The 27,839-nt window shown below is 47.2% G+C and overlaps 14 protein-coding genes across 14 annotated transcripts; 5 read left to right on the top strand and 9 right to left on the bottom strand.

Moving 5' to 3' along the window:
- Window positions 1–13: 13 nt before the first annotated feature.
- F9C07_9591 (putative cortactin-binding protein) lies at window positions 14–505 on the top strand (the record flags this gene model as incomplete). The annotated part of the gene is made up of 1 exon (XM_041284955.1): window positions 14–505. The coding sequence occupies one exon, from the start codon at window positions 14–16 to the stop codon at window positions 503–505; it is 492 nt and encodes a 163-aa protein (XP_041142033.1).
- A 2,162-nt stretch (window positions 506–2,667) lies between these two features.
- On the bottom strand, window positions 2,668–3,405 carry F9C07_2197643 (Zn-dependent hydrolase; the record flags this gene model as incomplete). The annotated part of the gene is made up of 2 exons (XM_041284950.2): window positions 2,668–3,104; window positions 3,153–3,405. The coding sequence occupies 2 exons, from the start codon at window positions 3,403–3,405 to the stop codon at window positions 2,668–2,670; spliced, it is 690 nt and encodes a 229-aa protein (XP_041142032.2).
- Window positions 3,406–4,247: 842 nt separating this feature from the next.
- On the bottom strand, window positions 4,248–5,738 carry F9C07_2125482 (uncharacterized protein). Its single transcript, XM_041290201.2, has 5 exons — window positions 5,596–5,738; window positions 5,039–5,524; window positions 4,790–4,979; window positions 4,560–4,732; window positions 4,248–4,500 (listed from the first exon to the last, which is right to left on the bottom strand). Exons 1-5 carry the CDS (start codon window positions 5,638–5,640, stop codon window positions 4,432–4,434), a joined length of 963 nt encoding a protein of 320 aa, XP_041142031.1. The 5' UTR covers window positions 5,641–5,738; the 3' UTR covers window positions 4,248–4,431.
- On the top strand, window positions 5,739–7,567 carry F9C07_2276808 (aflatoxin biosynthesis ketoreductase nor-1). Its single transcript, XM_041290211.2, has 4 exons — window positions 5,739–6,433; window positions 6,496–7,030; window positions 7,098–7,197; window positions 7,289–7,567. Exons 1-4 carry the CDS (start codon window positions 6,394–6,396, stop codon window positions 7,358–7,360), a joined length of 747 nt encoding a protein of 248 aa, XP_041142030.1. The 5' UTR covers window positions 5,739–6,393; the 3' UTR covers window positions 7,361–7,567.
- A 21-nt stretch (window positions 7,568–7,588) lies between these two features.
- Window positions 7,589–8,649, bottom strand: F9C07_2276807 (Endoribonuclease L-PSP/chorismate mutase-like protein). The gene is made up of 2 exons (XM_041290200.2): window positions 8,376–8,649; window positions 7,589–8,323 (listed from the first exon to the last, which is right to left on the bottom strand). Exons 1-2 carry the CDS (start codon window positions 8,485–8,487, stop codon window positions 7,992–7,994), a joined length of 444 nt encoding a protein of 147 aa, XP_041142029.1. The 5' UTR covers window positions 8,488–8,649; the 3' UTR covers window positions 7,589–7,991.
- A 1,699-nt stretch (window positions 8,650–10,348) lies between these two features.
- On the bottom strand, window positions 10,349–12,175 carry F9C07_1180847 (uncharacterized protein). The gene is made up of 3 exons (XM_071507692.1): window positions 12,145–12,175; window positions 10,595–12,084; window positions 10,349–10,519 (listed from the first exon to the last, which is right to left on the bottom strand). Exon 2 carries the CDS (start codon window positions 11,959–11,961, stop codon window positions 10,675–10,677), a length of 1,287 nt encoding a protein of 428 aa, XP_071363509.1. The 5' UTR covers window positions 11,962–12,084; window positions 12,145–12,175; the 3' UTR covers window positions 10,349–10,519; window positions 10,595–10,674.
- A 993-nt stretch (window positions 12,176–13,168) lies between these two features.
- On the top strand, window positions 13,169–15,317 carry F9C07_2176853 (tyrosinase). The gene is made up of 2 exons (XM_041290210.2): window positions 13,169–14,715; window positions 14,770–15,317. Exons 1-2 carry the CDS (start codon window positions 13,513–13,515, stop codon window positions 15,184–15,186), a joined length of 1,620 nt encoding a protein of 539 aa, XP_041142027.2. The 5' UTR covers window positions 13,169–13,512; the 3' UTR covers window positions 15,187–15,317.
- Window positions 15,318–15,915: 598 nt separating this feature from the next.
- F9C07_2276804 (uncharacterized protein) lies at window positions 15,916–16,522 on the top strand. The gene has a single exon (XM_071510207.1). It carries the CDS (start codon window positions 15,982–15,984, stop codon window positions 16,432–16,434), a length of 453 nt encoding a protein of 150 aa, XP_071363508.1. The 5' UTR covers window positions 15,916–15,981; the 3' UTR covers window positions 16,435–16,522.
- Window positions 16,523–17,062: 540 nt separating this feature from the next.
- On the bottom strand, window positions 17,063–18,555 carry F9C07_2276803 (3-beta hydroxysteroid dehydrogenase/isomerase family protein). The gene is made up of 3 exons (XM_041290198.2): window positions 18,499–18,555; window positions 18,214–18,451; window positions 17,063–18,154 (listed from the first exon to the last, which is right to left on the bottom strand). The coding sequence occupies exons 1-3, from the start codon at window positions 18,516–18,518 to the stop codon at window positions 17,390–17,392; spliced, it is 1,023 nt and encodes a 340-aa protein (XP_041142026.1). The 5' UTR covers window positions 18,519–18,555; the 3' UTR covers window positions 17,063–17,389.
- F9C07_2276802 (putative aromatic-L-amino-acid decarboxylase) lies at window positions 18,556–20,729 on the bottom strand. Its single transcript, XM_041284949.2, has 3 exons — window positions 20,457–20,729; window positions 19,472–20,402; window positions 18,556–19,418 (listed from the first exon to the last, which is right to left on the bottom strand). Exons 1-3 carry the CDS (start codon window positions 20,503–20,505, stop codon window positions 18,848–18,850), a joined length of 1,551 nt encoding a protein of 516 aa, XP_041142025.1. The 5' UTR covers window positions 20,506–20,729; the 3' UTR covers window positions 18,556–18,847.
- Window positions 20,730–21,984: 1,255 nt separating this feature from the next.
- Window positions 21,985–22,290, bottom strand: F9C07_9581 (uncharacterized protein; the record flags this gene model as incomplete). Its single annotated transcript, XM_071511921.1, has 1 exon — window positions 21,985–22,290. One exon carries the CDS (start codon window positions 22,288–22,290, stop codon window positions 21,985–21,987), a length of 306 nt encoding a protein of 101 aa, XP_071363507.1.
- Window positions 22,291–23,071: 781 nt separating this feature from the next.
- F9C07_9580 (uncharacterized protein) lies at window positions 23,072–23,424 on the bottom strand (the record flags this gene model as incomplete). Its single annotated transcript, XM_071511920.1, has 2 exons — window positions 23,072–23,115; window positions 23,184–23,424. The coding sequence occupies 2 exons, from the start codon at window positions 23,422–23,424 to the stop codon at window positions 23,072–23,074; spliced, it is 285 nt and encodes a 94-aa protein (XP_071363506.1).
- Window positions 23,425–23,809: 385 nt separating this feature from the next.
- F9C07_2276801 (iron/ascorbate family oxidoreductase) lies at window positions 23,810–25,274 on the bottom strand. The gene is made up of 6 exons (XM_041290219.2): window positions 25,220–25,274; window positions 24,961–25,166; window positions 24,746–24,899; window positions 24,372–24,683; window positions 24,165–24,306; window positions 23,810–24,106 (listed from the first exon to the last, which is right to left on the bottom strand). The coding sequence occupies exons 1-6, from the start codon at window positions 25,254–25,256 to the stop codon at window positions 24,028–24,030; spliced, it is 930 nt and encodes a 309-aa protein (XP_041142024.2). The 5' UTR covers window positions 25,257–25,274; the 3' UTR covers window positions 23,810–24,027.
- A 479-nt stretch (window positions 25,275–25,753) lies between these two features.
- Window positions 25,754–27,698, top strand: F9C07_2078331 (permease of the major facilitator superfamily; the record flags this gene model as incomplete). Its single annotated transcript, XM_041290209.1, has 7 exons — window positions 25,754–25,783; window positions 25,851–26,149; window positions 26,244–26,845; window positions 26,911–27,150; window positions 27,236–27,393; window positions 27,450–27,570; window positions 27,619–27,698. The coding sequence occupies 7 exons, from the start codon at window positions 25,754–25,756 to the stop codon at window positions 27,696–27,698; spliced, it is 1,530 nt and encodes a 509-aa protein (XP_041142023.1).
- Window positions 27,699–27,839: the final 141 nt, after the last annotated feature.

Below are 27,839 nucleotides of genomic sequence, written 5' to 3'. Positions count from 1 at the left end.
ATCATCCCTAGCTATGGGTGTCAACAGCGCTTTTCTCCATGCCGCCACCATTGGCGATGCCACCACCATTGAGAATGAATATCTCAAAGACAAATCGATCCTCACTGCCAAGGATGCAGATGGTCGGACAGCTCTTCACTTAGCCGCACTTCACAAAGACGTCAAGGTCCTCGAACTGCTTCTCAACTACGGCATCGAGCCATCAACCACCGACAACCGCGGCCAAACAGCACTACACATTGCAGCCCAGCAATCCTCCCTCGCCGTGGTCGAACTCCTCCTCAAGAGACGTGCCAATTGGTCGATCCGAGACCATGACGGAAATACACCTCTCTCCTACGCCTACCAACAATATTCCGTCGAGGTCCTGAGTTGTTTCCTCCAATACACCCCGACCTATCCCGCAGAGATCCCCTGTGGCCTTACACCCGAGATCGTTCTTCGATCCTCCGCCAACAGGAAATGGACTCCTCTCCAGATAAGTGTCAACGCGCACGGCCGCTAGGTTTTGTGGAGTTATTCGGTAAGTGGGAATCGGGGGATATCTGAAACCGCTCCACTAACAAATATCCCAGAAGCCAATCTGGAACCAAAACATTCCCTTCGGAAACTCAGTATTTCCGATTTACAAATGATGACTGACTCACCGGATGACCAATCGAATTTAATAGCTCTGTTTATCTGAGCCCTCCACCATGACTCTTTCGCTCAATACGAGAACTTCAAACGGATGGCATCCCGTGTCAAAAAAGGACTGACGCCACGAAGAGACCCTGCTACAATACCGTGGCAAACATCATGATCGGTCGCATCCAATGGCCTCCCGCAAAAATCTACTCAATTAGTAGAACTTTGTCTACAATCGCCTTTCAGGACAACTCGTGATCGGGGTTGGCCACAAAACGGACGGCGAAAACGGGGATACACGTGTCTTGGGAGTTATTTAGGATTTTTGTCGGGGGGGAAACTCGCTTTCATTCTTGTTGTGGGTACGGTGGGGACGCGTGTCAAACACAGGGAGAAAGAAGCAATGTAGTCCTATTGGACCACTGGCTAGATTAGGTTGCTACTTGTGGAATGTTACAAGCATTGTAACCAATCAAACCCTGTCCCAAACTACGCTAAAGTATTTAGGGTAACCAGACGATGCGACCAATAAAGTTCGCCGAGGGCTCAAACATCGAAACAGCAGATGAGGTTGCCTGGTGGACAAATTGTAGAAATCTGTCTAGATATAATATGTTTGTTCGTGGCCTTAACTAAGCAATGCGTACAATAACACTCGGTGCTTCTAATGTGCGTAACTGTACGCGAGCGTTATGCAAGCCCTACCAAGCATTGGTCCATTAGGGCATGACCATCAAAGTAGGAAAGGCGGCAACAGAGATAGACACCGATTCTACAAAGACCGATTCCAAAGGTCAGCCATTGGCGGATACTATTTACACTCGCATACTAAGAGTGGGTGCAGAATAATATACGAAGAACTTGTTCTACCAACAACGAAATATTACATTATCTTTCTGGCGTAGTTTTGTAAGACTTACTACTGAATATACTTCTCTACACATGATTCTCTGCATGGACAAGGCTGCCCGTGTTCATATATGTTCAATCCATTACTCGCGTTAATTTATTCATGGCTTCTTAACCATCGAACTGCAACGCGTACAAGGATTTCTCGCTCTCAGCTGATGTACATATATATAGTCATGTATCCAACACGCATGAAGGTTCCGCTTGCAGGCTCTTTCGCTGGCAGAGTCACGGTAAGGCATGCGGCCTGTGGAATCAGGCAATAACCTTAATCCAAGATACAGGCTCGATTTCCAAGCCCTAAGTTCGTGACACTCTAAATCTTAATAGCGCCCGCCGCAATATGGCGCAACGCGGGAACGCACGGTAGATCCTACTCCGAGGATTTAAGGCCGGAGCTACCAAAGTCAAAAAAATGCCGGATCCACTTCGTTTTCTCTAGTACTTTGGTCTATTTACTATAATATAATTTCCAGCGCAAGGGGACTGCCAGCTCTGGAGCCGCATTTATCCTGTCCAGTAAAGTAATAGTACGATATTAGAGTAGGAGAAGCTTCATACACCATTCACGGCCGTACCAACCTTCCCTGCATTTTAAGGAGAGGCAATGAGTACGTTGACACGTGAGACGCAGTATATATTCCGGTCAATCGTGGATGAACAACCTCCTCTGCGGACACTATAGTGACCTGAACGTCCGCGTGCTCATTGTCTTTCCATGGCATGGCTTTTTATAAAACTTCTTTGCCTTCACCAACGAGTCTCATTGCTAAACCTGGACGAAACCATGCCTGCTGTTTCTCGTAATGATGAACATGTTGGGAGTAGGCGGTGCAGTACTTTTGATCCACCATTCCACTATATTGCGAGCATGAATGACCAATTTCATGAAACCCGGCCGGAATCTTATAATGAAGTTGTCTCAGCAAGTTTTAGCATACAACAATTCACTGTGGCGAGAGACTCTAAGTACGGTGATGAGGTCTCATTAGACCGTTCCATTCTACTAATGTCAGAATAAATGATCGAAGCGAATATGTGCATCTACGGTATGTAAATAGCACAAAGTCTATGAAACACTATATATAATTCAGAGCAACAAAGGTCATGTCCAAACCCAACCCTCTCCATTCATTCAAGATATCTGGGACTTCTCTCAAACATATCAAAGTAGCCTCTCTCATGGCCCAAGCAGACCCTCGCATTCGTCCGTTGCACCAATCTTCTCACGTAGTCTCTGCTCCGAAACCACTCGCAATAGTCTCGCATAAGAAAACCCGTCGGTCTTCCCTCTTCATAATTTTCCTTCACATGAAACAAATCACCCGTCATGATAACAGTACCGGAACTCTGAAACGTGAGCTCAAGAACAAGTGACCCTTCCGTATGTCCCGGACATCTATGTAAGGTAACGCCCCTCCAGAGTGTTACATTCTGCTCCGAGAAAGTCTTCCAGTTCAACAGATCCGCTCGCAAGTAATCCGGCAGAAACAGCCCACTGTCAATTCCAGTTGCGGCTGACCAAAAGGCATTCTTGAGTTCGGCTTCATGGCACCAGATTTCCACATCTGTTCACCGTCAGCTAGCCTTAGCGATAGAAGAAGCGATGTACGAACCAGTCCCGAAGAAATGCTCTAATCCCCCGGCGTGGTCAAGGTGCAAGTGGCTCAATATGACCGCCTTGACATCACCAATCTCACCTGCACCGCTGGCTTTGATAGCCGCAGGAAGAGAGTGGATATCCTTGTCCCAAGTCCGGGGTGCACATTCCAAGAATTCTTTGTCCCATGACTTGATCACATCCTCTCGGGACCCGGTATCGAAAAGGATAAGACCTACATCTGGGTGATAGAGTAGTCCCGCTATCATGAGGCATGGTCTAGTCTCGTGGGTTTGAGGCTCTGCGCCGTGGAGGGGAACATTTGCGCCCGAAAGGACGTACGAGGCGTCGATGTCAAGGATCCCTAAATCGAGCAACTATCTCTGATTAGCTTGATGTTCATCCGTTGTAATGAAAAGAGTACTACCCAGAGCTTGGAACCGGCTGGAAGCGCTGATGGTTGGGTCATGGTTTGTCTCGCTGGGTTGTAGGCAGTAGGACAATATATCTGCAGGCAGCTAATGAAAGAAGTTTCACTATTCCAGGATAAGGTCACGGATAAGAGTGCCACAGATGCCAGGTCATAGGGGCTACTCTTATAGACATATTCATAAGGTTGATTAGCGCTGTCTCGGGAGGCGGAATAAATATTCTCTGTCCAGTTGAGCCTATCGACAATCTATTTCCATAAAGCCGTCTAGCCGCTGTCAATTTACTCGTATTGGAGCTAATACATCCGGAGATACGGAAATAGCGATGAGTGAAGCGATAAGCCTTTGCTTGTGTACGTGTCGTTTCAAGCTGGTGGCCCTCTTACTCTTCTGGGGGACTTCGCCGATAGGTCTAAGAATAGATATGGTTTTTGCAGGTCCCTGATCCAGGAGACGGGCTCCGTTATATGGGTCTGAAGAAGTGTCTAAAAAGAATTTGTCGGTTGTGTGATCGCCTGGAAAAATACCTTCTCTATAGATATTATTCTGATTATATAACACCTTCTTATCCTTTATGTACTAGTATCCCAGTGCGTCCAATAGTCTACGGGTATAAATACAAACTATGTAGTTAAGAAGACATCTCTCCGCTGAATAAGCGGGAGTGAGCATGACCGTCACCGGATTTGAATTTTATGATGTACTAGTCTATGCTTAGTTCTTCCCTTCTCGCTTTCTATCTCTTCTTATGATAAATAGCAAAGATATGCTATTCGATGTGTCACAGCCCCCAGGGCATTGCTGATGAAAACCAATGCCGGTTATATAGCCAACTAGCAAGATCCCATACAACATCCAGATATTCTACAGGAATTTGCTCAGGTCATTTTCGCGAAGGAACTCCGACCAGGTTTGAAGTGAGAGCCCAGGTATCTAGGTGTTGTTAGTAATTCTGTCAAGAAATCCGAGGGACAGAATGGAGAACCACATACCTCTCTAGCTTGCACGAATTCTTTGTTGGCGTAGACATTACCAAAGAGCTCAAACATCATCAATTGTTCGGTGAAGTCCAGCGCGATTTCTGGAGACATGCCATCCCGAGATTCAAGAAGCTCCTGGCATTCCCTGCTGCTGAGCTTTTGGTACTTCGTGGGAACGTTGTACTCTGTAGTAACAGGTTAAAGCTATTTTTAGAGCTAATTTACTTGATAAGGTAACATACGGCTTCCGATCTTGGCCAACTTTTCAGACTCCGACAGGGCTTCCGAGTAGAAGGCAATAGTCTTGGTAAAATACTTTGAGCCGGCCTGAAGGATGGTGTGCACAAGTTTACCGGTGTCAGCAATGGCGACGTTGGGCATCACGGTTTCTGGACTGTGAGGGAACGACAAAGTGTAAGCCCCGTTCGCATCCTGTTCACAAAGAGTGAGCTAGACCATATATTGAGGACTGGAGGTTGCATCATACTCACCTTCTGAGGAAGATACCTATCTGGAGTAGTAATGCAGTTTTCAAAGTAGTTGGGGAAGAGCACAGTAGTGGTCTTTGCCCATAGCTCTGGGTGTTCCTTCTGGATGTATTCAGTGACCAAGCTCTTGCCCTTCCAATGGTGGATATTGAGAAGCTGGCCGTTTGACAATTTGACGGGATCGGGAAGGGCACTCCAGACAAAATGCTTCAGAGTTTCAGTCCGCGCTGCGGCATCAGCAATAGCACGCCCTTGCGCAATCTCAGTAGCGGTAGATTGCGTTTGCCAGAAATCAGTCAGTGCAAAGATACCATCAGCGCCAGCGAACACCTGTGCAAGGGCATCGCTACCGCTATTAAGGTCGGCAGACCGAACTTCTGCTCCAAGCGCAGCGAGCTTTTGAGACGCGGGTTTGGTTACATCGCGCGTAATGGCCCGGACATGATAGAGGTCCCGGTTTGCCAGAAGCTCTTTGACAACGGCACCGCCCTGTGTTATTTGAACAAGCATATGTTATCAGGCGTGCTCAAAAGCGACATTTGTTGGGAGAAAGGACATACCTGGGACCCAGTGGCACCAATGACAACGATCGTCTGAGGAGACATTGTAAACTGGACGTATAATTTGACAAGTAGGATTGTAAAATGGCTTTATCTTTACGATTGTTCGAAATGTGTTGTGTTGTTGTATATTGTAGTTAGGGATGGGTGACTTACTGCCTTTTATACCCTTTGGAGGAAGTCAAGTTGACCATTGAGTACGCTTTGTCAGCGGGAAAGCCCTCAAATACGCACCTATCCAAGTGGATCATTGAATCCCAAAATGACTTCTACAACATCCTCGGCTGCTCCTCCACGTAGGTGAATTAATCGGATATTCCGGAGGTATCACTTTCACATACCAGAAGAAAGGCAAGGCAATACAAGACCTAACTACGACCCCTGATCCACAGCTTTCTTCAAATCGAAAGCCATCGGTAAGCAAACGGGATGCTTATTCCCATGAGCTCTATGCAGACAGTGGGCTTGGCTTGGCATGCTCCACTACCTCCCTTTAGTTTGTGGATAGCGGGACTTCCTGCAGAAGATCTGCTAACTTTAAGAGTGTGCCCATGGAACCTGCGCCGCTTATTCATCGGGAAAGCAGGCCAAAGGCATACAATCGAATTCATATTACAAAGTCAAAAGAACCCTTTGCCGGCCATCCGTGGTCGGGTTCGGACATGTCTAAAGCCGAGCTGCATACCAGCAGACTTTCGGAAACGTATTTTGATATAAATAAGGCTTTGCTCCGCCCATCCCACCGAAGCCGGAATGCCGTCTAAAGCTTGACCTTGACGCACAAAACATAATTTGACCATGGCACAGAGCACTATTCTCGTAACTGGTGCAAACCGAGGTTAGTTAGGCACATGAGTATCACGAGCACATTCCTTTTACTGAATTTATCTACGCCACCAGGTATCGGCAAAGGCCTAGTAACTGCATACCTTGCAAAGGCCAACACTACTGTGATAGCGACATGTAGAGAAGTGTCCGAACAGATTACAAAAGACTTGTTCTCTCTTTCTAGAGGTCACGGCTCTAATCTCATCATCGTCTCTCTTAGCCTTGATAAGCCACAGAGTGTCATTAATGCAGTTTCTCAACTACAAAGCCATCAGTCGATTAATAAAATTGATATCGTGATTGCGAATGCCGGGGTATGCAATCACTATGGCCCTCTAGCACGCATGGAGGATGCAGACCTGGTATCTCACTTTGACGTGAATACCCTTGGCCCGATCAGGCTATTCAGGGCGACTTTGCCGCTGCTGCAAGCCAGCAGTCAACCCAAGTTCATCTATATCTCATCCGAATTAGCCAGCATCACTGGCCTTGAACACTCTTCGTCGCTGACTGCGGCGTATGGCGCCTCAAAGGTGGCCAGTAACTACCTAGTGAAGAAAATTCACACAGAACATCCGGATATGATCGCATTTTCAATTGATCCAGGGTATGTCTATAAACTGACAATTGTGGCAGCATGCAATTGCTGACGCAGAACCTATACCTACTTTCAGATTTGTCCAAACTGATATGGGGAATCGCGGCGCGCAGTGCAATGGGCTAGAGAAAGCTCCGATGACTATTTCCGAAAGCATCGAAGGAATTGTCAATCAGGTATGCCAGCATAGTCCGTTAGCTCTCCCATCCTACTTGACATCTGTAACAGGGAGGTGGTTGATTGTTGATCTGCTAATCTTTCTTATAGGTGGAAAAAGCCTCCAAAGAAACAACCTCAGGCAGATTCATAAAACATGATGGTGAGCAGCTTCCGTGGTAAGCAATGAGTTGTATGTCGGAAGTTATTTATTGGGCGAGGAAGAAGCAATTGGCCTTGACAGGAATTGATATTACATGTAAAAGATATCTGACGCTTGATGTAACCTGATATTTCAAAATCATAATCACATCCTGTAACTCCTCTCTCGATAGACCAGAAAGAATACAACGGCCTGTCGCAAGAGAAAATTTGCTTGTCTTTGGGTATTACTCACATTACCGACGTGAGGGTCGATGGATGACGGACTCAGTTCGCATGATTCCGTGGCTATTAAGGGCTGTAGAGAATGGGAAAAGTAGTGTATCGACGCAGCAGTAACGATATGTTGCCAACCCACTACAGCTTTCCTCATATTTAGTCCGTTAGGTGCTCGAAAGTCCAGAATAATTCTAAGATGCTTAAGCTGTTAGATTACCACAACGAGATCGTAAATCATCTATCCAGTTATCCGAAATATGTTTCAGCGATGTACTGTATCAACGGCACAATTGTTCCACGGTATTCCTGGCCTAGATGCAAGACTCAATATTATCCACAGGCTGACATGAATGTCTACTTCAGAGTACAAGACTCACGCCTTGTCTAGCGTACATCCCCTATCTCAAAGCCTGTACCGAGTGGCGGGATAACCTCATTTCAACCAGATATCAACCTCAAGTTCAATATGATGTTCAGGAAATGGCAAGCTTTCCACACCCACCATGGTAAATAATGGCTGATGATTCGGGCAGAACTTTTTTATGTGGCGCACCATCGTCTCCCTGGCCTCATCCCGCATGGTCGACAAATTGACCAGATACGCATGCAGTTTGACGACATAATCCCAGCCAGTTTTACCTTCTTCAATGGTGCGGCCTTCCTTTTTGAGTGTAAGAAGGATGAGATCGTTGATGTTTTGGAACGCTTGGGTGACTTCTTCCTCGAAAATGGGAGAGGTTTTCAAGGTCAAGGGATCCACCCCAGCTAATACACCGTTATTATAAGCACATGTACAGAGTAAATTTAGAGCACTTACTCTGGCCAGTAACTATCATTCTGTCGCCTACGATGCACGAATCACTGAAGCCGTACTTTTCGCGGCATTCTTCCCCGAATCCGGGTAGAGAATAATACTTGAAAGTCGACATGTTCCGCGATGTTGTGTTCTTAGATTATTTTGTTGGCTGATGAGCGTAGATTCCATCTTTGAATATTTACCATTTTATACAAGAGTTATTTGTTAGACCAAGTTTAACCGCTTTGTCAGCGGGCAGTCCTACACAATCAATCTGGATAGGATCCTGAGATTGGGTCGGCGTTACCAGTCGGGATATCGGAACAAAATAGTGGGTCTGTAAGGAGGCCACCCTAATGAGAATATGGAAAAATGAACGAAAAGATGAAGTGTATGACTCACAGACTTCTTCCCTGCTTCTTCAGAATTGTCTAGACCTCTGCTAGGCTAGTATTAGAAGTTTTTTGAGTTAGTCAGGAGGATCAAGCTATTTACCACCGCCTAAATCCGAATGCTGTACAGAAAGTTGCGGACAGTTAGCTCTGAGCCATTCTCTTGCGTAGGTGACTAATATACGCCCATAAACTGGTGAGTGTGGGCAATGATACTATGAAGACTTCTCAAGAATAGGGCACAAATCACCCTACCACGCCTCGTTGTAGCAGCTATAGCAAGAACTGGGTGGCCATAGAGTCCATATACGGTCATGACTGCTCGCTTCACTGGTTCATTATATACTATTTTGATAATGCATCACGAGTACATCAGAGTCGGTGTATGTATGAAGCCCAGTATGATGTTCGACTGAAGCCTAAACCCCAATGAATTGACAATGGAGTTGGTGACGTAGAAGCAAGCAAACGGTACCGTGTTTCAGTCGTCTCAGTATCGGCTGCCCATGAGCGTTTGTTAAGGAGGAAAAAGCCGGTCCTACTCAAATGGATAGATACAATGATTGTATGGAACGAAAAAGCATGCTTTGGGTAACGGGCCATCCAACGTTAGTACTGGACAGGTTGTAAGAACGCATGGACACGAAAAGCCCTTCGTGATTCAATATGAAACAAGGGAGGTATACTTAAGATTGGCAGCTAAAAAGAAATAGAATAACTATACAAAGAAAGATCCTCAGTCGATGACAGCCTCCGCTGCTTGTAATCCCGCGCATGCAAGATTGCTCACCGCCATAATTCCAATTGGAACTTGTTTACTGCTCGGATCCTCATCATTAACCGCGACTGCATACGCGATACGCGAGATATAAGAGGCCAGGTTAGATACCTCGCCTACAATCGCCGCCGAGCGCGTCGCCCCCGCAGGTTTGGTGCTTAATTCATAGAAATGCCACCCACATACGACCAGCGCGGGGATTACGAGGATCGAGTTAACTATGGCGCCCGTGGCGCGCCCATCAGCTACAGCGAGCGGCTTAAACTTGCTGCCCTCCGGAGCACCGAACCTCTTCTGCGCTGGGCTGCTGAACACGACTTTGGCCGCGATTACGGCACACGTGGTGATCGTGGAGATTGTGCTCACAGCTTTGTTTTCTATGGCGTCCTTGGGCACAAGAAGGTCACTAGCACCTTGCGAACCCGCCGCAATGAACCCCATAATGGCTGATGGGGTGGAGAACGGGTTGTCTCCTGTTTCGGCCTCCGCTTCGAAAGCGTTGACAAAGTCGCCAGTCAGGCACAGGAAACCGGAAATAGAATGGCCCGCAACGAATATACACTTCTGCATGTAAGGGGAGATCGACATGCTTGGCCCTGAAAACATCCCCGCCAATTGGTCCCAGCTGGTCGCGGAAATAATGGTCTGGACCTCGTTACTATCGGGGAAAGGGCCCTCACTCTTTCCGATTTTGTAGACAACGGTATAGGCGACAGCGGCGATCCAGGTGAACAAGTCCAGGAAGAACAGGTCAGGCACACCGATAGCGTTGAGAATATCGGTGATGACGGGTATGTGGATTTTTGTGTCTAGCAAGGTAACGGCTGCACTCGCCATGTCATGAAGCACATCGAGTAGGGCGTCCACCACGACCCGCGCGCTGGACAGAACTACATCGCCTAGAATCCCGGCAAGCCTCTTCAGCACATCATCTACATTCATCGAGCTGAAGTCCTTAGCCAACTCCTTCAGCTGCGTGTACGTCGTGCCGAGAACTTCGCCCTCATTGGAAAGCACCGTCAGCAAATCGTCGATCACATTATCGGTTGCATCAAACGGTGGGCTGTCACCGAGGATCCTCAGCTCACTGACATGGGTCCGAAAGTGGCCAGCCAACAGCTTCGAGCCAGATGTTTGTCCCTCCACTGGGTTAGACAAACACCTTCCCAGTAACACCATTGTGTCCCCTCCCCTCGTATCCGGGTTTCGAATATGAAATAAATATCTCATTTCCTGAGGCGTGGGCAGTATCTGGTTTTTGCCCGGGGTTCAGCCGCACATTGAATTTGACAGGATTATCCCAATTCTTGGGCTGATCCGTGATTATGCACCTGGGCTTGATGCAATATGGTGCAGCTAAAGCAACCAGCTCATCCCGGAGATGCTCTGCGAAGGTATCGCGGTTCACGGCAATAATGCCACTCATGTTGTCAATGTCCTTCGGCAGCACCCAGTTCCAGTCAAAGCTGGCCGTCCCTGGAAGTGTATGATTGTTGACCGCACACAGATAGTTTAAAGTTGTAGCTGACTGCTGGAATGAGGTTGGATGCTCAATTCTACCGCCACTACTGCCTATCGGGGGGTTGACCTCACGCTCAAAGGCAGTCAACTTCAGGGAGGACTTGTCGGCGGATTGCGCGACGGCGGTCACAGCGACCAACGGCAGGCCATCCTTTGCATGGTCACTATAGATCTTGACGAAATATTTCTGTAGGACAGCCAGAGCGTCTGAGTCGTCGATGCCCTTAAAGGTGGGAGCAGTCTCCAAGAAGGCGCTATCCAGGTCAATCAGAAGCTGTTGTAAGCTGAATGCGGTGCCCGAGAGGTTTCCCAGCGCTTCCTTGAGTCTTTTCTTGATTCTGGGGTGTTGGTTCAGATATGGTGTATCGAGTTGTTCATTCAAATAGGCCATTGTGAGATTCACCTTGGTGTGTACATACCACGGATCGCCGTATGGCTGGGACCATACGTTCCACTTTCCATCAGAGACCCAACCACCGGGAGGCTTAAGTTCGACAACGGTCACATCTGAGCACCACATGGTGAACTTGACATTGCTTGCGCTCTCGCCCAGACTGATGATCGGGAGCAAGTCCATTGGTGCTATACCAGGAGGCCGGCCAATTTGCATTTTAATTTCGACGGCAAAGCAGACGCCAAATAGTTTCTGAACCCGTGGATCTTTGTAGGGGGTACCCTTAGGGATTTCAAAGGGATTCACACAGTCCGTCAGTTTAAGGAGTTCCTCTAAGCCGATCATTTTCGTGGGCTCCCCCTCGCCATCCGTACAGAAGCAGGTATAGGAGACCGGTTGGTCTTCCTCGCTAAGAAACACTCTCAGATCCGAGTTGATGCTTGCCTGTGTAGTTGCCACAACGAAGTCATAGCCATATCTCTCGCTCGAGAGGTTCGAGAGGTTCGACGCGCGGCTATCCATGGTTGGCCTCGAATGTTAAGCTTAATATTATCCAGCAAAATGAGAAAGATGGAGAGAACTACATACTCATGAGAGGAAAGATACTCATGTTGCACAGCAGTCTCGTTTATAGCTTTATATCTTCTACAAGCATCACATTAGCAACCTGTCCCGACTAAGCACATGGTGGCTAGCTTAGCAGACATCGCAACGCCAACTTTGGCCCTACTGGAGTGTAGTCGCTATCAGAAAGGCCATCTCCGGGCAAGGGGCTGACGACGGCGACATCGTAAAGCAGCTCAGACAAAGAAACAGTCTGCAGCGTGTCATTGCAGCCAGGTGTCAGGCAGCCACCATGCAAATGAGTGGGCAGAACACCAGAGCTGAAAGATGATAATGCTTGCCTTGGCTCAAATCGTTCATGAACCCCATCTAGGCCATGGCGCCTGTAGAGCAGGTTACATTTCATGGCCGGTTAATCCGAATCCAGTGCTTGCACATGTAGCGCCACATGGTCTGTGCTATTCTATTCTGTGTTATAATAGTGTTGATTTATTGCGTTTGGGCGTTTCAGTTGATTCGACTGGCCTTGCACATTACTCTCGCATTCCACAGCTGGCTGGCGGAGTTATCTTTACTTCTTCTTTGTGACTGTGGCTGCATGAGGCGCTTAGTATACTATCAGCTGATACTATGTTGAAACTGAATCACGGTGCTTGAAGGTCTGCGTGAAGTTGTCCATTGCGCTGTGATATTAACCGCAGCCTGTCTAGAACTATGACTAGACGGAGCGCCAAGAATGGACGACAACAGGAATACTGCCCAGCTAGCCACAGCTGAATCCTAAAGAAGTTTGCCAGCCCTCGTGTTCCTATCCTGCATGGACGGCAACATTGCCCCGACGAGCTAAATTGGGCCGCAGCGCTAGTATTAGAATGAACTACGGTAGCAATGAGGGGAACACCCACAAGCCAATCAAACATCCCTTTCTTGATATGACGGGCCTAGCCTTAATTACGGGGTACTGTGAGGACGTTGTGCCTGCTGCAATTGTCTATCCGTGCCGACGGTGTTGACAGCCACTAGCCATTCAGCTCGCCACACTTTCAACCCCACACCTCAAAGTAAGACCTAAACTTATTTTGGACTTCCTTGCAGCTACTATGCTGTCACTGTTATTTGACTGGACATGACATGCAGTATCATGGCGCCAATAAAGAGAGTATCTCGAGAGTTTCATTGCATCGTAGGAAAGCCTTGCATTCCGGTGTTGCCGGGAAAGGGATCATTGGTAATGCGTAGTTGTTTTGTCTAGCTGTGATGCCGGGCTTTGATGGACGGAGGACCTGGAGTGCAGCTCTCCATGCAAAGCCCGAGATAGACTGATTTGTAACATGTGTGATGCGTATCATTCATTATCAATACGTCTCGTGGATATTTAAGAAGGGCGACAGTCGTGTGAATATCCGCTACTTCAAGTTCAAAACATCATTCCTACGAAAAGGAAAACCACAGCTTCCGCTTCAAAGCCCTAGTCAACACTAGTTCATCTTCTGATTACTTTGCTTCACAATGGCCTCAGTCGAACCCATCAAAACCTTTGAGATTAGACAGAAGGGACCAGTTGAAACCAAAGCGGAACGCAAGTCGATTCGAGACCTCAATGAAGAGGAGTTAGATAAACTCATCGAGGCTTGGAGATGGATTCAAGACCCCGCGAGAACAGGCGAAGACTCATTTTTCTACCTAGCCGGGCTGCATGGTGAGCCTTTCCGAGGCGCGGGATACAACAATTCCCACTGGTGGGGGGGATACTGCCATCATGGAAACATCTTGTTTCCAACCTGGCATCGTGCGTATCTGATGGCTGTGGAGAAGGCTCTACGCAAGGCGTGCCCAGATGTCTCACTCCCATATTGGGATGAAAGTGACGATGAAACGGCAAAGAAGGGTATTCCGTTAATTTTCACCCAGAAAGAATACAAGGGAAAACCTAACCCACTGTACTCCTATACGTTTAGCGAACGAATTGTCGACCGCTTGGCCAAATTCCCCGATGCAGACTACAGTAAGCCACAAGGCTATAAAACCTGCCGATACCCTTATTCGGGCCTTTGTGGCCAGGACGACATTGCGATAGCTCAACAGCACAACAATTTCCTTGATGCCAACTTTGACCAGGAACAGATTACTGGTCTGCTGAATAGCAATGTCACGTCATGGCTTAATTTGGGGCAATTCACCGATAGTGAGGGCAAGCAAGTCAAGGCCGACACCCGCTGGAAGATTCGTCAGTGTCTCTTGACAGAAGAGTACACTGTCTTCTCGAATACAACTTCGGCTCAACGATGGAATGATGAACAGTTCCATCCACTGGAGTCGGGTGGTAAAGAGACAGAGGCCAAAGCAACCTCACTCGCTGTTCCCCTGGAAAGCCCCCATAATGACATGCATCTCGCTATTGGTGGAGTCCAAATTCCGGGCTTTAACGTTGATCAATATGCTGGCGCCAACGGCGACATGGGGGAGAACGACACCGCCTCATTCGATCCGATCTTTTACTTTCATCATTGCTTTATTGACTATCTATTCTGGACCTGGCAGACAATGCACAAGAAGACAGAGGCTAGTCAAATAACAATCTTGCCAGAATATCCTGGAACGAACAGCGTTGATAGCCAAGGTCCTACACCCGGGATCTCTGGCAACACCTGGCTTACCTTGGACACTCCCCTTGACCCATTCAGAGAGAATGGAGATAAGCTCACTTCAAATGTAAGCTTATTAGTATTGAAATATGCACCTTTTACGTCTAACAAAGTCTTCTAGAAACTCCTGACCTTGAAAGATCTTCCCTATACATACAAGGCGCCCACGTCCGGCACAGGTTCGGTTTTCAATGATGTGCCTCGGCTCAATTACCCTCTTTCTCCACCAATACTACGTGTCTCCGGTATCAATCGTGCTAGTATCGCCGGTTCCTTTGCCTTGGCTATCTCGCAGACAGACCACACCGGCAAAGCTCAAGTCAAAGGTATCGAATCTGTGCTTAGTAGATGGCATGTACAGGGCTGCGCGAACTGCCAGACTCACCTAAGCACAACAGCATTTGTACCTCTTTTTGAGCTGAATGAGGATGATGCAAAAAGAAAACATGCTAATAATGAATTGGCAGTGCACCTGCATACTAGGGGTAATCCAGGAGGTCAAAGAGTGCGCAATGTTACCGTGGGAACTATGAGATAGATGGAGGGTCGGCTTTATAGTTATTTTTATGAGATCTGATTGTTTGCCAATGTAGCTTGAATCTTTTTGCGCTTATAGCCGTCCCTAGTAATACTCACTTGAGGTAAAGCTTCTTTAAATTATGGGAGTGGGGGACGTATAAAGAGTTTGGGTCTGTGTTCGAGACTACAAACCACGGGGCTGTACAGCCTCACTGCTAGCGCATTCTCCACCCACCTTCGGCTGTCAGAAGAAGGCTTGATTCTACATATAGTGACAGAGCAATTTCCAGCTACTGGGGAAATATAGATGTACCTACTGTAAATCTTCTAGTACACAACATGAAACCAACAGGCAAGCTGCATGATGATTGCCCTTCGCCGGCTACCATCTCGCCCGTCTCTACGTCTAGTCCCGTGGTCCACACAGCTATACAGCATGGTATACGCGCAACGCGACTAGTAATGTGAGCAATGTCAAAAGCAAAGGCCCGCTTCTTGATATCGCCATAGCACTTTTTGGAGAAGGGTCTTCCGCCAATTTGCAACACACAGCCTTAGCGGCGTATGCCAACTCGGGCATCATCTACCGTGGTTGCATTAATGTAGCTACCTACCATGAGTCGCCTACATTTACCCGAGTCTAACGGGGATATACTTTGATAGTGATGCCCTTCTTCATCATAATAGCAACGTCACATTGCACGCAGACATTACGATGTACTTTTTGCTTTTCTCAGGGGTCTCGTCTGGCACTTCTTCGGAACGAGTACAGAATGTATTCACCTCGGCAGCATTTCTAGACAACAACATATTGATGACGAACAACTTCCAATCTCAGACGATTGGTATATCGTACGATATGCGTGCCGATGGACAAAAGCTGGATATTTCTCGTGCAGGAATAATCTTCGTGTCGATATTATTGGGTCTTGACTTGGTATGTCTTCTGGCATTGGCCCTCTATAGCGATTCCTCGATGGACCGAAACTCTTGGCTCCTTCGCAATGCTACGTATCCGGGCCTCGTTATCAGAAAAGACTCCTCTGTTGCGACGCGACATGTTGATGGTGTCAAGTCTCTCGACGAGACTCCCAGTTGGATTGGCAACACGGCTAATGGTGAGATGGTGAAGCTTTGCCTAGGGGGAGAACGGCCGCTCGCGAAGACCATGTCTTATGCCGGTTATAACACCGACTATGTGGCCCAAACAACGGAGACGAGCAACCCCGATGGCGATCAGACGAGTGCTACTCCTTCCTTAGTCTAGGGAAAATTACCTAGCAGTCATGCTCTGCCCTGAAAGATTGATAGAAAAAAGCAAAAACATACAACAGGAGGGATTCGCTGGTGGTCACCCACCCAACTACTAACCTCCCGGCGTGTGGCTTAAGTACGGCTGAGCGGACGGGAAGCCCTGTTCTCCACACCCTGTGGTCGTATGTACTAGTTTAATTTAGTGTTAGATATATATGGTGTAAGACAGCATGAAAAGGAGCGTCTAGCTTTGGCTGTCCTCGTAAAGAATCTTGTCCTGGACAAGATAGACTCTCGACTCGGTAACATTACACCTCTGTCTTTTAATGTTTGTGGCCAGCACATCGGACACTTGAAAACATTTTTTTCTTTAATATGTTGAAGGCCTCGCCTGCTTGTACTATGTTCTAGCTCAAATTGTTGGTTGGTGATCAGCAACACTCGGCGTAAATCGTGATCGGACGTAACCCTAAGATATATATTGTCTTCGCCATATTTTACCACCACAAGAAGCGCACTACAAATATCGACACATTGTAACAATTGGACATCATAAGGATCCGTTCAAAGACAGTCATATATTAACCATCACAATCACTAGATAAGTAAGCATAAACGTTAAATAAACATGAATTGGAGATGTTTCTGATGGCAATTGGTAAGCTAACCTTCTTGGGTACAAGCCTTGGCATACTTGGTCCAATAAGAACCGAGAACATTGTGTTTTGTTCACCATACGACGTCATGCATGGGAAGTGCATAGCAGCTTGCTGTTACTGGTTTATGAAGTGTCCGCTACGCACCGTGTCCTTCCCTACACGCAGAGAGTAATGGTGTCTTGTCTGTCTCGGTACATAAAGACACGATACAGATGTCGTCTTCTTATAGCTTCCCAAACACACAACAACAACAAGATACCCAATCATGTACTCGTGTATCCCCATTTATAAACAACCCCAACAACAATCTCAAGCAAAAGTCTCCTTAACCTGGCCTACCAAATCCACCACCGTCTCCTTAAAGCTCCTAAACTCCACACCCAACTCCCTTGTCACAGCATCCCCATCCAGCTTGTAAGCTTGAACAGGCTTCTTCCCACTCTTATAATTCCCCGTAACCGTCTCCCTCGCCCACTCAAACCTCCCCTTGATAATATCCGCCGCCAACTCATACGAAAATGGCTCCCCAGAAGCAGGAACAAACCGCTTCCCACCAACCTCACTCCTCAGCAAAGCCTGCACATGCGCCTCCGCCAAATCCCTCACATCAATCCACGCCGAAACCCTCGCAGTAGGCAACGGATCCGCCCCGGAAGCAACACTCCAGAGCACCGCATTCGACTCGTTCAGCCCCGCTACACCATTTACTGGATGCACAACAGGACCGAAGGTCATAGGCGGACAAAGCGCAACGAGATCAAACGAGGGCTTTTCACGCTCGATGAACTTCCAGGCTTCTAGTTCGGCGAATTTCTTCGATCCTCGGTATGCTACTACCGCGTCTGTGGCGGGATCAATCGCTTCTTCGTAGGTTAAGGGATTCCAGTGTGAGCCAGTGTAGGTAAAATCGCCCTCATACTTTCTCGAGATATCAACCACGGATGCAAACGAGGAGGTAAGAACAACGCGCTTCACACTGGCTTGTTTCGCTGAGGCGGAGAGGATAGATTTCACCCCGTTTATGGCTGGGTTGATGAGTTCTTGTTCGTTGTTTTTGGTGTCGTATGTGAATGGCTTTTGTAACAATTAGAAGGGATCAGAGTTGGAAGGGTGCAAGGTGGGTTGTGACATACACTCGCGACGTGGATGACCCCATCTATACCCTCCATGATATCATCGAACACTCCAATCTGCGAGAAGTCTTGTATCTCGACGAATTCGAGTCGGGAGGCGTGTTGTGGTCTTGCGGCTTTCATTTGCTCGCCTTTTTGTTTAGAGCGTGTTGCTGCACGCACGGCCAGGCCGCGTGCCAATAGGTTGTCGACTACATGGGCGCCGATGAAGCCTGTGGCGCCTGTTACGAGGATGTGTCTGGGTCTTGTTAAAGGGCTTCTGGGTTTGGGATCTTGGAAGCTTACTTTGGGCCTGACGGTGACATTTTTATGGTTTGTTGGTCGGATGTGTAAAGTTAAGGTGTGGTTGTCTGCAGTGTGTGTATGCAATAGATTGATATCTGATGCGGGGATAACGGAGATACGCCGATGATCTCGGAACGTATCCGAGGTGCACGGCACATGTATTGGTCTGCCCTACTAATTACCGGGGTTGTGCTTTTGATAGTAATAAGTCTTTTGAGATGGAACGTAAACGGGTGTATTTAATCGAGAGACATGTACATAGTTCGTTTCAAGTATAGAATAGACTAAAGGTAATTTACTTTATAAGATCATTTCACATCTATTATCAACCGAGCATCATGAATCATGCTCAATTCGACCGACCCAGCACCTCATCCGTGGTCTCAACGAGAATCTCAAACGCCCGTCTGAGGTACTTCTCTTCCGCTGCCTCGTTGGCGCAGATGACGCGGATGGCATAAATACCCGAGACAACGGTGGAGGTGATGAAGATCTCGCCGCGCTCGTTGATGAGCTCGTACACTTCCTTCGTAAGGGCGTCGTGCTTTTCATTAGGCTTCACAATAGTAGTTCCGTTGACTGCGGACCCATTGGCCTGTGCTCTGGGGTCCTTGATGCGGAAAACTGTCAAGCCGAATGCGGGTTTGGTGATGAATTCGAAAAGATCGGACCGACTGCGGACAAGGCTTGTAAACTCATCGCCTACTCGGATGGTTTTACGGACGTGTGCCTTGAGTCCATTGAGGCCGTAGCTACGCATGACGAACCAGATCTTCAACGCGCGGAATCGGCGACCGAGAGAAATGCTCCAGTTGCGGTAGTCGATCACCTGGCCGGATTCGGAGTACGGGTTGCGCAGGTACGCGGGTGTGATGTCCAGGGCATCGGTGAGGTCGAATCGGTTGCGAATGAAGAGACAGCTAGCGTAAGTGTCAGTACGGACATATGAAGGATAATGCGGGGTAGCGCTTACCTTGCATCAAAGTTGACTAGCAACCACTTATGCATGTTGAAATTGAAACTGTCGACGCCTTCGGCAAGATCCTTAGCGAGATACTGGAACTCATCTGCAACCAAGGCCGAACCGGCATAGGCCGCATCGATATGCACCCATATGCGCTGCCAAGAAGGCTTCTCCCGGAGCACGGCCGTGACTTCAGAAATGCGATCAACAGCACACGTGCTCGTCGTTCCCATGCTAAGAGTGATATAGTATGGGGTCAGGTTGTCCTTCTCACATTGCTCAAGAACAGCCCGCACATCGTCTCCGGTAAGCTCCATGTTATTTTCCAACTTAGCGGTGGCGCTCCGATACCGCGTGCCTGCAATTAATGCACCCTTTGCAGTGCTGCTGTGCGCCTGGTTGCTTCCCATCGCAACCAATCTGGGTCGGAGATCCATCACTCGGTCCTCATACTCAAGGGTTCCCTCTTTCAAGCCCTCGGCTAATGCCAGCTCGCGCACCCGCCGTTCCCGCGCAGCCACCATAACAGTGGCGATAGTATCACTGGCGCTAACCTGGAGCACACCACCACCACGGTTCTCTGACGAGCTCATGAAGCACTTAGGGAGGTTCAAAGCCTGCGCCACCCAATCTAGGACGATTGTTTCCAATTCCGTGCAGGCTGGGGAGCACAGCCAGTTGAATGCGGGGGCGTTGAACGCGGCCGAGTACATTTCACCCAGAATACTCGGGTAGGTCACCGTCGCGGGGTAGAAGGCCATGAAATTCGGATGTTGCCAATGCGTTAGACCGGGTTTGATCTTGGTGTCGACATCGGCCTGGATTTGCGACCATTCTTCCGGTTCTGTAGGGGGTTGCTCGGGGATGAGGGGACGAAGGTAGCCTGGAGTGACGGTGGGGCAGACACGCCGGTCGGGGACACTGTCAAAATAGTTGATAACTGTGTATATAGTTAGTGTATATGTATCAATGATCCAGGAGTGTCAGTGCTGACTGTCATCTACCGTTGCGTGCGCAGCGGCTCTAAACTGGTCGCGGTCCATCTGTGGTTGGTGAATGTGTTCGCAGTCAATCTGGAGTCTCAGGGAAGCCAATTGGGACAGGAAGGGTACTGATAACGATTGGGGGTTCAGCTTGGAAGAAGCAGAATGCAACAAACTGGATGAGGGGATGTATAGAGTCAAGTGAGGACAGAAAAGGGAGGAGAAAATGTGATTCGGAATGATCGCACAAATCGTTCCGATCGGATCAGATAAATGATCCAATTGTGGGGTAACTTGTCGTCTGCAGGGCGGGTTGTAGCAGTGGTCGGAACAGTTCCGCGTTGCAGGGAGTGCCACGTGGTGATAAGATACCCTTCATCTACAGTATACGGAGTAACATCACTGAGAACCCTACGGAAAATCTTCACTTCTTCCATACTCTTATCTCCCCAGCTGTTTCTAAGAACCCTTGTCAACCGTTTAGTGGCAATGGACCAACACTTGACTATACGTACTTAGAGCGGACAGACCTTGTAGAAAATTCCCAGAGCTAGCAAAAGACGTCTCCAAATATCCGACGAAATTCCAGCGCAAATGGACAATCATCCATTAATTAAAATGAGACGCAAGTACTTTCATGGGCAGAAGCTGAACGCCTCACACATCCCAAGGGCCAATGATGTAAAGACCACGCTGCGATACGAAGTTAGAGCAAATCAAGATGGTTATGGTACTTCCTAATCTGAATGGTAGATGTTATTGGATAAAACGCGGAGTAGGTATTGTGTACACAGTTAAGTGGACAGCATATATGCTCCAAAGCAAATGTCAAATTGATTCATGTAGATAGATGTAGATACTTAGTCTGGTTGCAAACACCCTTGGAACCTACACACTGGCCCTCGGCGGTCACAATACCAGAGCTGCAGCCTGGCGCAAGAATGCGTGCACCAAGCAAGGGATGTTATTCCTTAGTGAAGGATATATCCCGACAACCCTTTTTACCAGGGTTCGCGTTCTAGATGCAGTGCATGAGTTCGCAATATTGTTATAGGTCAGCTATCGGCGAATGCCATACTTAGAACGTCAATTCACCTAAACCGTCGATTTTTACCAGTCTTTTAAGCACAATGTATGATAGTCCTTTATAATCACAAAGTAGCAAGGTCACCCATTATTGAGATCAATCTCTGGCGCAGCAAAAAGCTGATGACTGAAATAGGACTTGTTCATCGCCTCGACAACCGTCTTCGCTCAGTCTGACGATTTTCCGAAGCAGCCTATTTCTCGTCTGGGTCAGCCTAACTAATTTTCTCCTCCATAATAGCCAATCGACTGAGGATGTTCGCCAAATCGCCGCGGACCAGTTCATTTAAGCATTCTTGGTTATTCATGGAGGATTCCACATTCCTATGTCACCATTTAGTGCACAAATCCCCTCAGATAATGCACCCAAGATCGGCTTACTTCATTCGGACATCTAGCCTTTCCCAAATGCAATCTTAGCGCAAGTAATTCAAAAGGTCACGGCTGTGATACTCAGTCTGCAACACGTTCCAAGGCAATCATGTCGCGATCTTCAGGAAGATCTATCCAACCTTCAATCTTTTCCACATCTCGAGCAGTCGAAAACAACCCAGGATCAATGTGGGCTTCGTGGCTATGAGCAACAAGGTCACTATGCACGCTAGATCCATCGTTCTCTGAGTGAATTGATATCTGGTCCTCTGTAGTGTCACCAGCGGATGACTTTGGCGTACTATGAGTATCCTCTGTTTCAAAAGAGGACAGGCTCAGGGCACGTTGTAGTTGTCCAGAATACGTAGGCTTTCGAACTGCTCCCATGTTAGCGTCTAGTACCAGGGAAGAGATCGCGTGGCTCTTGTTTCATGTCGTTCAGATGATGGCCATTATATAGATTTTTAAATGGAGCTACGGTGTTTTGCTTTTTGGTTTTAATTCACAACTCTTGCCTATTAAGCTATAGCCAAAAATCCCATTAGCTTCTATACTTTCTATTTCCGGCACAATATATTAAAGTCAGTTTGAGACCGTCTGGGGCTTTCTCAGGTTAATATGAATAGTCCCACAAACTTAATATGTACGTTGTCCTATCGGATAATAACCAGATTATATCCCCGAGGTACAGAGCCATATATGTATAAGTCGAATAGCACCAACTTAAAAATATCCAACTTACTGTTAAGATATTTAATTATTAATGTAATATATAATTAATTCTCAGTCCTATAGTTCAATCTCAAAGTATATTTAATATTACATTCTCCACCTCCATAGCAAAGGTGTTTAGAGTTCATCCACGGGTTCTTTTCAGCAACGACAAGAATTACTTGTGTTATTAATGTTGAAACGGGTTCTGTCAATCAATTTAGTTAATATAAAATAAATAGCCAGAAGATATTACCTAATTATACGGCGCTCCGTTGCCAAATAGAGCAGATATTAGATTACATTAAATAAGAGGATTAAATCTTAACTAAGCCTATCTACCTGTCCTCTTTTATTGCCATAAACAAGCCGGCCTCCAACTATCGGGATTATCACCATATACTCGCGCAGTACAACACTATAGTCCAAATAGAAGGAAAATAATCTTCTTCCCTGGTTAGAGAAGAACAGTGAACTGCCATGGATCACTCGCCCGGATGCCTATTTGGACCAAGTTGGGGTGAAACGGTCTGTTGAATCCAAACGAGGAAAGAAATACCATATCCTACGAAAACATCTCCTTGGTCGTGTCAGACCGTCGCGGCGGGCGACGACCTCTAAGGCCCGGGGAGAATCCCGACCCTTGAGAGCCACCGCCAACACACGATGTAATCTTTCGAGCAGTGATTCTATCAGTTGCGGACATGTTAGACGATGGCTCCATGACGTTCCTGAGGTTGCGCCAGATGGCTTTTCTTTCAGCTCATAAATCATATTCACCGAGTCGCGATGGACAAGAGAATCGATCATTTTCCAAGCTCTGGGGCTATGTGCACTGGGTCTGTGAGCAAAAGACGGCTTATTTATTGCGATCAACAATTCTAATTAGTTATTGACTCTTCTGGCACACTCTGGGTGCTGGAAAAAGCTAAGGCAGAGTCTTGAATACTATTCAGCATAGGTTTTCATCATAAAGCCTACGTGGTAATGTATCTAATCTTACCCAACCAGAATACGGCCCGGTGAGATAATATGTTTCTTGGAGATAACACGAGGTACTCCCGTCTCATGCCGATAGTGAGGGGATCTTTTGTAATAACCCAAGGTCCAACAATCCAAAGCATGGCATAGTGCCAGCAGCATTCGCTAGAAAATGCTTGGGGCTCTGCCATCCTTTTAGATATGGAAGGATATCAAGAAGTGTCACGATAAGCGCAAGTAGGGGGCAGTGAGTCTAGGAAGGGTCAAGAAGGGGGACCACAACACGCGGTGATGGAGTTACGATAAAACACGCGATACGTATTACCATGTAGTTCTCAGTAGGGATGAAAGAATAAAGACCAATCTCCGTTCCTCAGCTGACTAGTATCAAGGTCAATAAGCATCCCAATTTCCTTGAAGAGGACATGTTCCTCATGCCGCTGCTCTCATCGACGGACTGAAGTTCTTAGCGACTGCCTGGGCAACGTACTCGCCAACGGTAATGGCGGGACTAAAGTTTCAAGGTCAGATAAAGGAATCCATAGGTGAACTTCATCTTAGGGACATACTATTTCTTCAGCGGTCCCTGCAGTACGAAGTCGCGTCTTGCTTGGTTGAAATAAGCAATTGAGTATCGAGACGGCGACATACCGTACTCTTTAGCCCGCACTCGGTGAAAGTTGGATTTCAAACGGTCATCTGACCAAGCCACTTGAAATGGGTATCGGTGTTAGCCATGGAAACTCAGATTGTACTTTATTCTTTCCTCCACTTACTGAGCATATCTCCAATATTGACGACAATAGGACCTGTTTCAGCTGGAAGAGGGGTGAAGACATCGCCACTTGCAAAACTGGAATGACTCTCTCGGCCAGGGCAGATTTCGAGTCCGTCTTCTCCATCGCGCTGAAATAAAAGAGTAAGGCATCCGACATCAGTGTGACTTCCTGCCCTCCATGTTCCGATAGAATTTTCGGATGCTGGATAATGGATTAGTCGAAGTTGAGTAAGGCAGTCCGGTTGAGAAGGATCGTTGGCTATCTTAAAATAGTCTTCTTTAAATCCAAGTCCACGAGCGAAGCATGTTACTAGACCATGTCAATGTCAACGAACATATCCTACGAAGGGTGATAATCGTAGATGTACATACAGACTTGGTCCGAAATGCCAGCACATTTGTTCATGAACTCACGGGTTGTATTTTGAAACCCCGGCACATCATCATCACTTGGCCAATCGGAATTGTGTCGGAGCCAAAGTGACTCCTTCTGGTCGTATGTACCGGTGCTGGGACGCAACTGAGCCTATACCAGGGGAGTAAATATCAACTAGCTCGCTGCCTAACAGAATGGTGGGTAAGCTTACCATATATTCCCATCCATTGTTGGTTTTTGGATCGTGGGGAGTCTTGCCCTTCGTCTCAGCCGGGAGATCGAAGAATGTCTTGGAAATGGAGAATTGAGCCTCGATTTCTTCCTTCAAAATGCCATGATCAACTAGAGTGAAGAAGCCAGCATACTCGGCTGCTTCCATCAGCTCTGCTGTGATTTGGTCCTTGCGTTGCTCAAAGTCTAGTATATATGTGAGTTTGGTTTTGCCGCATGGCGCATGGTCGAAATCTCACCTTTGAGAGATATGACAGGAACCAGTCTTTCAGCCATGATTGTGATGATTCTTCTTCCTAGGTTTGTTACTCTTCAACTTCTTGTTGTAGACGTGAGAGAATCTTTCGCTGCAATATCCTTATATCTTGCTGTGACTGGTGCCATCGGCAATGTACCATAACTGCGCATCGCGGGTCAATACCCGAAGCAAGATTATGGAATGTGGCATGCGGGAATAGAGGAATAGGCTGTTTTACTAGACGTGGAGGACTAGAAACTCTATTCTTCCATCCGCGCAAATCCGAAAAAGTTCAAATAGATTAAGCGCCTGAATATCATTGGTAAACTTGTGGTGCTGGTCCCGATGCCGACCTTATCATGAAGTGTTTATCAAGTATCTGTGATAGTTTCGGTTACGTACCTGACCATCCTCGATGACGGCGCATAGGTATTATCAAAACCTTTCTACTTATATGAGGAATATGCACGTTTTCTGGTAAGGGGGGAGCTATTGGTTGAAAGATCTTTCTGCTTTGACGGGAACAGCCGTAAGAATGGCCGATCCTGAGATGAAATCTGCCAAGGTTAGTGACTCAGTCCCCGAAACTACTGTAACCAGAGAAAGACTTATCCCGTGGCTTGCCACTTTAGACAGAGCCTTCAAATTTCGAGGATAATGTCGAACAACTTGCAGGAGACTATAGCAATATAGCAAGCAGAGACAAAGCCCTGAATCTGTTGGCTAATCGCCATATTGTCTTTGATCCCAATTCTCCGCAGGCAAAGCGAGTGAGACAGAAGATTGACATGCATATCATGCCAATGATATTTGTCATCTACTGTCTCCAACTCATGGACAAAAATAGCTTGTCATATGCTGCAATAATGGGCATTAAACAAGACACGAATCTCACACCCTCACAGTACTCCTGGCTAGGTTCGCTCGTGTAGTAAGTACTTCATTCCATTTTCCAGGTTCAGTAATATTCGAGAGCAAGAACCCGATGGCTAGGGTGAATTACTGATTTGCCTTGACAATCGCAGTTTCGGCTACTTAGTAGGTGATATTCCTGTGACTTTCCTTATGCAACGGCTACCCATATCCAAGTACTTCAGCATCATGTGCATGATATGGGGAATTATTGTTGCCTTACATGCGGTATGCCATGACTTTGCCAGTTTGGCTACGGTCCGATTTTTTTTGGGTGCTATCGAGGTCTCAACGGTTCCCGTGGCTATCCTCATTACCGGCACCTTTTACACAAAGGAAGAGCAAGTCACAAGAGTGGCGATTTGGTACACGACATCCGGATGGGCAGCTGTTTTCGGAGGCTTCCTTGCATGGGCAATGTATCATGCAAACAGCTTTCGATGGCAAGGGCTTTTTGTCCTTTATGGAGCTATGACGTTTCTGACTGGAGTTGTCTTATTTCTGTTCCTTGCAGCTTCGCCGACCGAAGCCAAATGGTTGACCGAGGAAGAAAAAGTGATTGCACTTGAACGAGTGCGAGGCAATAAAACTGGAACCGAGATCTGGAAATTCAACGCCTCACAGCTTCGGGAAGCTTTACATGATGTCCGCTTGTACCTGACTTTCCTGGTGCTTATTTCGATTGGGATGCCTAACGGTGGACTCACTGCTTTCGGTGTGCCAGTCCATGATCATGAGTTACCATTACCAAGCACGCTGAGTTAACGCCCATATTTGCAGGTCCTACTATCATCAATAACTTTGGCTACGATGTGCCTACAACCCAGCTCCTGAACGTGGGCTCTGGTGCGGCTCAAGTAGTTGGCGTTGTCCTCGCTCTGTTCGTTGCGAAATGGACCAACCGCACCATCGCCGGTGTGTTCCCACTTGTACTCGCATGTGTTGGGGCTGCCATGATGCTTGGAATCTCGAGCTCGAACAATAATGCTCGTTACGGTGGTTATGTGCTCGCCTATCAATGTTCGTTACTATGCGCTTCCTGGTTGTTGCTGCCTGCTTATTTAGGCAGTTTGCCAGACTCGGATGTGCAACTAACAATATACAGTCCCGATCTGCGTTTTGTCCATAAATACCTTTATGACTGCAGGTATCTCTGGGACTACGAAGAAATTTGCCTTTGGGTGTGCCTACCAACTTGGCTATGCGATTGGCAATATTATCGGCCCCCAAACATACAGGGCATCCGATGCGCCTGATTACTACGTGAGCAAGCACAGCAGCAAGTTTCTCAAGTCAGTAATTTAACCCGATTTTAATAGACTGCAAAATACACCATGCTCGCGTTCTTTGTTGTTGCCGCCATTTTGATCGGTATTTACGGCGTGCTCCATCATCGATGGAATCAAAGAAATGAAAAGCATGGGCCGGCTCCTATGCCCGGTATGTACCCGTCGCTTCCAACTTCACACTTACATTCTAACTGGTCAGAACATTCGAGCGCTATTGAAAACGAAGAATTTGCCGACCTCACTGACTTCCAGATGAGGAACTTCAAATATCCGTTATAGTCTAGTTGGAAACCTAAACCAGATCGGATTTATAGTTTGTGCACGTAGAGTCGATAGCTATCTTTCTCTTTCTTACTACGAATGAAAGTCATGCATGATAACCTTTGGCTGTCTATCTCTGCTGCTCCGGATCGAGATAGC

The sequence above is a fragment of the Aspergillus flavus genome, chromosome 2, assembly GCF_009017415.1.
Source record: "Aspergillus flavus chromosome 2, complete sequence".
In the NCBI taxonomy this organism is placed as follows: Eukaryota; Fungi; Ascomycota; class Eurotiomycetes; order Eurotiales; family Aspergillaceae; genus Aspergillus; species Aspergillus flavus.
This window is presented reverse-complemented; position numbering and strand designations above follow the sequence as displayed.

Coding starts and splice junctions, on each gene's coding strand:
- F9C07_2276802 (XM_041284949.2), bottom strand. CDS start 20,505: ATGGACCGCGACCAGTTTAGAGCCGCTGCGCACGCAACGGTAGATGAC. Junction 20,403..20,456: donor GCACGCAACGGTAGATGACA/GTCAGCACTGAC, acceptor CTATATACACAG/TTATCAACTATTTTGACAGT. Junction 19,419..19,471: donor CTAGTCAACTTTGATGCAAG/GTAAGCGCTACC, acceptor CACTTACGCTAG/CTGTCTCTTCATTCGCAACC.
- F9C07_2125482 (XM_041290201.2), bottom strand. CDS start 5,640: ATGTCTCCTCAGACGATCGTTGTCATTGGTGCCACTGGGTCCCAG. Junction 4,980..5,038: donor ATAGGTATCTTCCTCAGAAG/GTGAGTATGATG, acceptor CTTTGTGAACAG/GATGCGAACGGGGCTTACAC. Junction 4,733..4,789: donor GTTGGCCAAGATCGGAAGCC/GTATGTTACCTT, acceptor CTGTTACTACAG/AGTACAACGTTCCCACGAAG.
- F9C07_2276804 (XM_071510207.1), top strand. CDS start 15,982: ATGACGAACAACTTCCAATCTCAGACGATTGGTATATCGTACGATATG.
- F9C07_2276803 (XM_041290198.2), bottom strand. CDS start 18,518: ATGTCACCGTCAGGCCCAAA. Junction 18,452..18,498: donor ATGTCACCGTCAGGCCCAAA/GTAAGCTTCCAA, acceptor AACAAGACCCAG/ACACATCCTCGTAACAGGCG. Junction 18,155..18,213: donor GGGTCATCCACGTCGCGAGT/GTATGTCACAAC, acceptor TTGTTACAAAAG/CCATTCACATACGACACCAA.
- F9C07_2276807 (XM_041290200.2), bottom strand. CDS start 8,487: ATGTCGACTTTCAAGTATTATTCTCTACCCGGATTCGGGGAAGAATGC. Junction 8,324..8,375: donor AATGATAGTTACTGGCCAGA/GTAAGTGCTCTA, acceptor ACGGTGTATTAG/CTGGGGTGGATCCCTTGACC.
- F9C07_1180847 (XM_071507692.1), bottom strand. CDS start 11,961: ATGGATAGCCGCGCGTCGAACCTCTCGAACCTCTCGAGCGAGAGATAT.
- F9C07_2276801 (XM_041290219.2), bottom strand. CDS start 25,256: ATGGCTGAAAGACTGGTTCCTGTCATATCTCTCAAAG. Junction 25,167..25,219: donor TCCTGTCATATCTCTCAAAG/GTGAGATTTCGA, acceptor CATATATACTAG/ACTTTGAGCAACGCAAGGAC. Junction 24,307..24,371: donor CAATATTGGAGATATGCTCA/GTAAGTGGAGGA, acceptor ACCCATTTCAAG/TGGCTTGGTCAGATGACCGT.
- F9C07_2176853 (XM_041290210.2), top strand. CDS start 13,513: ATGGCCTCAGTCGAACCCATCAAAACCTTTGAGATTAGACAGAAGGGA. Junction 14,716..14,769: donor GAGATAAGCTCACTTCAAAT/GTAAGCTTATTA, acceptor AAAGTCTTCTAG/AAACTCCTGACCTTGAAAGA.
- F9C07_2276808 (XM_041290211.2), top strand. CDS start 6,394: ATGGCACAGAGCACTATTCTCGTAACTGGTGCAAACCGAG. Junction 6,434..6,495: donor CGTAACTGGTGCAAACCGAG/GTTAGTTAGGCA, acceptor CTACGCCACCAG/GTATCGGCAAAGGCCTAGTA. Junction 7,198..7,288: donor TCGAAGGAATTGTCAATCAG/GTATGCCAGCAT, acceptor TCTTTCTTATAG/GTGGAAAAAGCCTCCAAAGA.